The sequence below is a fragment of the Lonchura striata genome, chromosome 17, assembly GCF_050655825.1.
Source record: "Lonchura striata isolate lonStrDom1 chromosome 17, ASM5065582v1, whole genome shotgun sequence".
In the NCBI taxonomy this organism is placed as follows: Eukaryota; Metazoa; Chordata; class Aves; order Passeriformes; family Estrildidae; genus Lonchura; species Lonchura striata.
In genome coordinates this window covers 10,127,786-10,134,853 of record NC_140719.1, presented here as the reverse complement: position 1 = coordinate 10,134,853, position 7,068 = coordinate 10,127,786, and the positions used below count along the sequence as shown (strand labels likewise).

The 7,068-nt window shown below is 52.5% G+C and overlaps 1 protein-coding gene across 9 annotated transcripts in view; it reads left to right on the top strand.

Moving 5' to 3' along the window:
- The first annotated feature begins 1,933 nt into the window (after positions 1-1,933).
- Positions 1,934-7,068, top strand: part of RAPGEF1 (Rap guanine nucleotide exchange factor 1) — an 84,785-nt gene continuing 79,650 nt past the window's right edge. For 7 of the 9 annotated variants that reach the window (XM_077787891.2, XM_077787890.2, XM_085594176.1 and 4 more), the window contains exon 1: positions 1,936-2,094. In XM_077787891.2, coding sequence (XP_077644017.1) covers positions 2,070-2,094 — 25 coding nt within the window. In that variant the 5' untranslated portion in view covers positions 1,936-2,069. Of the gene's footprint in view, positions 2,095-6,977; positions 7,062-7,068 lie in introns of all 9 variants that reach the window. The other 2 variants (XM_085594173.1, XM_085594177.1) reach the window with 2 other exon arrangements.

Here is a 7,068-nt window from a genome sequence, read left to right as displayed (position 1 = left end):
CCAACATCCCAATGCTCTTCCCTGGATCCTGATCCTCATCCCTGGATCCTGATGCCCATCCCAGTATTCTGATCCCATCTCGGGATCCCAATGCCAATCCCTGGATCTTGATGCCCATCCTGATCCTTATCCCAGGATTCCAGTCCTCATCTCATGATCCTGATGCCCATTCCAGTATTCTGATGCCATCCCAGGATCTCAATGCCCATCTCAGGATTCTGATCCCATCCCTTGATCCTGATCCCCATCCTGGTATTCTGATCCTCATCCCAGGGTCCCGATGTCCATCCCTCAATACCAATTCCCATCCCTGGGATTCCGATGCCTGACCCAGGATCCCAATGCCCCTGCGGGATTCCGTCCCCAGTTCCCGATGCCATCCCCGATCCCGATGCCCACCCCGGGATTCCATCCCCGGTTCCCTATGCCCATCCCCGGTGCCCATCCCCCATCCTGATGCCCATCCCCGATCCCGATGCCCACCCTGGGATTCCACCCCAGGTTCCTGATGCCCACTGCAGGATTACATCCCGGTTCCCGATGCCCATCCCCGATACCCATCCCGGATCCCGATGCCCCCGCGGGATTCCATCCCTCCATCCCGATGCCCATCCTGGATCCCGATGTCCATCCCCGATCCCGATGCCCATCCCGATGTCCATCCCCGATCCCGATGTCCATCCCCGATCCCGATGCCCATCCTGGATCCCGATGTCCATCCCCGATCCCGATGCCCAACCCAGATCCCGATGTCCATCCCAGATCCCGATATCCATCCCGGATCCCGATGCCCACCCCGGATCCCGATGCCCATCCCGATGCCCATCCCCGATCCCAATGCCCATGCTGGATCCCGATGCCCATGCCGGATCCCCATGCCCATCCCGGATCCCGATGCCCATCCCCGATCCGGATGCCCATGCTGGATCCCGATGCCCATCCCGATGCCAATCCCCGATCCCGATGCCCATCCCCGGTCCCGATGCCCATCCCGATGCCCATCCCGGATCCCGATGCCCATCCCCGATCCTGATGCCCATCCCGATGCCCATCCCGGATCCCGATGTCCATCCCGGATCCCGATGCCCATCCCCGATCCCGATGCCCATCCCGGATCCCGATGCCTATCCCCGATCCCGATGCCCATCCCGGATCCCGATGCCCATCCCGATGCCCATCCCGGATCCCGATGCCCATCCCCGATCCCGATGCCGATCCCGATGCCCATCCCGGATCCCGATGCCCATCCCGGATCCCGATGCCCATCCCGGATCCCGATGCCCATCCCGATGCCCATCCCGGATCCCGATGCCCATCCCGGATCCCGATGCCCATCCCCGATCCCGATGCCCATCCCGATGCCCATCCCGGATCCCGATGCCCATCCCGATGCCCATCCCGATGCCCATCCCGGATCCCGATGCCCATCCCGGATCCCGATGCCCATCCCCGATCCCGATGCCCATCCCGGATCCCGATGCCCATCCCGATGCCCATCCTGGATCCCGATTCCCATCCCGGATCCCGATGCCCATCCCGGATCCCGATGCCCATCCCCGATCCCGATGCCCATCCCGATGCCCATCCCGGATCCCGATGCCCATCCCGGATCCCGATGCCCATCCCGATGCCCATCCCGGATCCCGATGCCCATCCCGGATCCCGATGCCCATCCCGATGCCCATCCCGGATCCCGATGCCCATCCCGGATCCCGATGCCCATCCCGGATCCCGATGCCCATCCCGATGCCCATCCCGGATCCCGATGCCCATCCCGGATCCCGATGCCCTCCGCAGCGCTCGGGCCCGCGGGGGTTCCTCGGGTGTTGCGCGCCCGCCGCGCCGCCGGCCCCGCCCCGCGGTTCCCGTTGCGGCCGGCAGGCGGCGCCGCGCTCCGGGCGTGCGCGCCGGGCGCCCCGGGCCGCCCCTTCCGCGGAGCGGGCAGGGGGCGGGCGCAGCTCCGCGGCCGCCGCTGGAGCCGCTCCCGCATCGCGCCCGGCTGCAGCGGCAGCCCGGCAGCCCGGCAGCCCGTGCGCCGCCGGGCCTGAGCGCCGAGCGCCGGCTCCGACATGTCCGGCAAGATCGAGAAAGCAGGTGAGCGGCGCGAGGCCCGCGGGCCGGGGGGACGCGCCGGGCCGGCCGCGCTCGCCGCCGCCCCGCGGAGCCGCCGGAGGAGCCGCGGGAGGTGCCGGCGGTGCCGCGGGCCCGGCGGGCGGGGGCAGCCGGGCAGGGACCCCCGTGCCCGGCGGGGCTCCCGACAGCGAGCGGGGCCGGGCCCGGGGCCGCGGGGATGCTCTGCCCGTCCCCCCGGGGGCTGGTCCTGCGGTGCCCGGGCGCTGTTTGGCTCGGGCTTTGTGTCTCCTCCGCGTTTTCCTTTTTCCTCGCCGTTTCCTTCTTTTTCCTCCCAACTCCTTTATTTGAATTTTTGTGTTCTTGCGCCCGTTCCGTCCTTGCCGGGCAGCCGAGCCATCAGCACAGCCGGGCGCTGCAGCGCTTTGGGGCCTAGGCGCAATGAATAATTTCAACTTCTCCCAACTTTCCTCTCCTGGTGTTGGTGCAGGATGAGAAAAAATGAGTCCGTGGGCAAATGTCAGAGGGAACTTGCAGGTTTTTTCCTCCCTCTTCTCTTATGCCTGGGGTGCTCACAAGAGCCAGTGCCAGGGGAGGCTGCTGAGGTTCCTCCAGCTCTCACAAGGAAACGCTCAGGCACGGATCATATTGTCTCTCTGTGCTTCTGGAGTCGTGCCTGCTTCTCAGTTGTCACTTTAGATGGTTCAATGACCCTGTTTTTCTCTGTAGTGGGAGTAGTACGCTTAAAGATTCAATTAGTGCTGTGCAAATCAAGCAGCGAACTTACGTAGTTTAATTATGTTGTATTTAATTAGCAGAGAAAAATCGATGCTGTTTTGTATATTTCATTGTGGGGAATAGCTCGGCTGTCTCCTTCTGGGGAACGCAGGGCAGCAGCCCGGCTAGGGCTGTGTGGAGCATCCAGGCTTCCCAGGACATCCGCCAGGGATGCAGGAGGGATGCCCGGTTCCAAGGAGAGCAGCGGGCAGCACTGGCCGTGCCCATCCCGCCCTGGTGTGTTCTGCGGGTTCTGGAGCAGCCCCGGGGGATGGATGAGCAGCCTGGCAGCCGTGCAGCACCTCGGCGTGAGTTACTGCCCGGCAAGCGTGCCCCGCATCAGCAGAACAAATGTGACTCCAGAAATATCGCAGGTTGATCCCGTGCTCCATCCCTCTCCGAGTATCCCAACTCCTTCTGAGCTTTTCCATGCTTGTCCTTTACTCCAGCGAGCAGGGAAGGTGTTAGCAGAGTACACAGACCTCGGGCCAGCTCTGGAATAATTGCCACTTGTTTATGCTGGAGGTGAATTTGGCTTGGGATTTAGTAACTGTAGACAGTAATTACAGACGTATAAATAAGTGATCACGTTTTGTTTATTCGCGTGCAGTAAATAACCCTGGGAGAATAGTAAATAGAGCTCCACACCAGAGAGGCAGCGTGAGGAGCTCAGGCACAGGAAGATGACTCTGGAGACACACACAAACTCAGCACGGTTCCATAAACAATGGAGCAGCGAGGCCAAGAAATACCATATAAATATAAATGCCATATGAAATACCATATAATAGCAATAAAATACCATATAAAATCATACCCTGCGCAAACTAGAGACCAGCCACACTGAGCTCCCACTGAAGGATTCAAGGATTGTGCGAGATCCATCCCCAGGTCAATGCTGTGAGTGTGCAGTTGGAAGATGCAGTGGGAGAAGCCCTGATGCAGGGACATTTGTTCTAGTGGAAGTCTTATCACAGTGATGATTTGCTGAACAAGAGAAACTGTAAATCTGGGAATCTGTCATCTTTCAACTGCTTGTACTTTCATTTCTTTAGGAAGGATATTTAAAAAAAAAAAACAACAAATCCAGTCCAAATATAAATGAGAGGAGAAGAGTCAGGAAAGGAGGGCTGGGAGCCAGCTGTTCCAGAGCAGCACTGTCTCCATCGCTGTTTCTGAGTGTTTGAACTTCTGATTGACACAAACAGTTTGGTTAATAGCGTCACCGAATAAACACAGCTTGTAGCACTACAGCCGTTCTGGGGTAATGTTTGTAAAAACGTGTACAGTAGCAGAACAAAGGATACAGACTTGTGAAACAAATGCTGTGGGGTCCAAGGTCTGTGCATTCGTGTACATTTGAATTTGTGGACAGAAATTGGTGCATTATGTTATAAATAAAATAGACTATTGCCTGGTCACAAGCCATGGGGACAGCCTCTGGAGTAGGCTTTGGTTTGACTCATGTGTCCATCTAGACAGGCTGCTGGAAAAAAATGTGTTACCCCTTGCAGGGTCAGACCCCCAGAGACCCTCATACATCTGCTCCCTGGGTCCTTAACTGAAACACCTTGTTGGCACTCCATAAAAAACAATAATAAATGATTAGAGATAACAGCTTCCATCCTGCCCATGAAGGAAGAGCAGACAAGGCTCCCTCTGGAGCCTCTCAGTGCTGCTGTTTTATCAACAGAAGGGTCACTGTAGAGCAATTCAGAGCTCTGCTTTAGACTGAAGGGTGGCCAGCTGGTAACGTAGGAGAAGATGGTTTATTTGGGGTTTGCTAGTGTTAGAGGCCCTGCTTTGTTAGGCTGCCACCATGAGACTTCCAGACACTTTTCCCAAGCAGAACCCTCCTTGGCTTGAAGAGAAGGAATGGCCATTGGCTTCCCTTTACTCCAGAACTGTGACTTTTTGTCTTCACTTTCAGAAAATATTTGCTCTTTCTGGTTTTGATGTGAAATCCAAAATAGGGATGCCAAGAAAGAGCAGAGGAGGTCACAGATTCTGCGTTGGTTTCCTGTTGCCATGGCGATGCACGAATTCCTGTTTTTATTTACCTGATGGATTACGTGCTGCAGGGAATTCAGCTACTCTCCGTCATTCAGGGAGAGTAAGGGAGGAATTAGACACCATCAGCTCTGAACCAAAAGCTTGTCATGAAACAAGTCAAAAATGCTCTTTTATTAAAACCAAAGAACATATGGGTGCCATATTTTGAAGGTTTATTCTACTTGGTTTTCAGTCTTAGTCTTGTTATTTCTTTCAGGGCTTTCATTTCCCTTGTGAACTTGTTTTTCTAATAGCTGCCTGCTAAAGGTTGTTTGAGAGAGCTGTTTCGGGTGTTAGCTACCTGGAGTGCAGGCAGTGATCTCTGTTCTGCTCAGGACTCAATGGGATGTGTTTATTCCCAGTAGACCAAAAACACTGTTGGCTTTACCTTTTACTCATAAGCACTTCCCTGATAAGCAAATTCACCTCAAATTCTCACCCTTTAGTTTTGGTGGGATAAACATTTAGGGGTAATTCCAGGAGAGCTCTGTTATTAAGAAAATGACAAAATTGAAGAAACAATTCAGGAGATCACATTATTCTCATCTTTGTAGAAATTTAATGTTCTATCTGGAGCCCTTCATGCCAATTTTTGTAATCCTGAATTGTTCATCTGTGGATGTTTTTGTACAAATGTGAAGTTTCCTGGAGATTTTGTTTTTGCAGAGGGTATATTTTGAACTGTCATCATGCCTTGGATCATTTTATGGAAATTAGCCTGCCTGTTTTATATACCTGTACAGTTTTGTGCAGTTTCTCTTTGTCTGTCATGTTTAGGTGTGTTACCAGGCAGGACTCTCTCAGCTCTGTTGTGTATTCACAGCTGTAAAATATTTCTCAATACTAAGTGAGGGGTTTCAGGTTAGAAAATTTTGCAGTTGACCAGCTTAAGTGCTTCTCTGCTGGTGGTTTTCAGACAAAGTAGGAGTTACCTGAAATCTGAAAATTAGACCCTTGAAAAAACTTACCTCTCAACCCCAAAGGCAGTTCAGTTCCAATTCTTCCTTAGTCAGGCTTTCAGCACCTCCTGTTTCCTCCTGTGTGCTGCTCCCATAGTGACATCCCACGTGTGTTTTACTGTAACTTCTTCAGACAGCATCAACCATTCAGGCTGGTTTTGTGTAGAGGTAAAATACAGGTACAAGATGATTGCTGATTTCTGCAAAGTGGCACAAGGAGCAGGATTTGGCATCTTTTGTAAGCCATTGTAGGTTGACAGGTGGTGTGTTCCGAAATGCAGCCTGTGGGATAACTGCTGCAGGATTGAGATGGTCTTAGCAGTTGTAAGAAGGAAGTGGGCAAGGAGTGGAGAAAAAAGACAGCTGAAGGCTACTGGAATGTGAAGCAGCTGGGTTGTGCCTTCGTCAGTGAAAATCAGAAACTGGAAACAATTGCTAAATTTATTTTCAGTGTAAGCAATCATTTTCCTTGAACCATGGTGACTAAATATATCTCTTGGTTGTGATTTTTATGTGGTGGTAACTCACTGGCTCTTGCTAACCTCCTGGCAGGCAGAGAGAGAAGTGGAAGTTCACTGTCAATCAAGATCATAAAACAAATATCCCTCATTTAGATCTCTTGATTCACTTGTGTGGTGCTGCTTGCTGCAATGTATTGCCCGAGTGGAAGAAACCTGGGTGTGTGTTTCTAGGGAAGGGAGTCAATCTGTAACTCCTCTTTCAGTTTTCACTGGGGTTTTGTTCATATTTTTGGAAGTTTTGAATTGCAGTTGATGCTCTAGTAACTCTACAATAGGTGCAGATAGATTATAATGCAAAGGTGTGGTCTTTTTTTTTTTTTTTTAAGAAATGCACATTAAGACCTTATTTATTCCAAAGTGGAAAGCCTGAGGGTAGAATTGGCAAAATGAGCTTTGCTGTTGATGTACAGATCTTTGGAAGGAGAGCATTCCATCCAGAATCTTAACAGCATTTGAACTGAAAGTGGAGGAAGATGAGGAGTTAACTTTCTAGACTTCATTTTAAAGAAGCTGGAGAGATGTTGTCCCTTCCTTGGCAGAGGCATTTGATGGCTAATGAGGTTTAATTCAATCCCTCCATCATTTATGTGTATTATAGGTAGCTCTCAGTTGAGCTAGTGGGAGCTGGAGTTGTTTGTTACCGTAGCACCCAGTTTGGAAGATCCCTTGTACCCCAGCAAAGGTAAGAT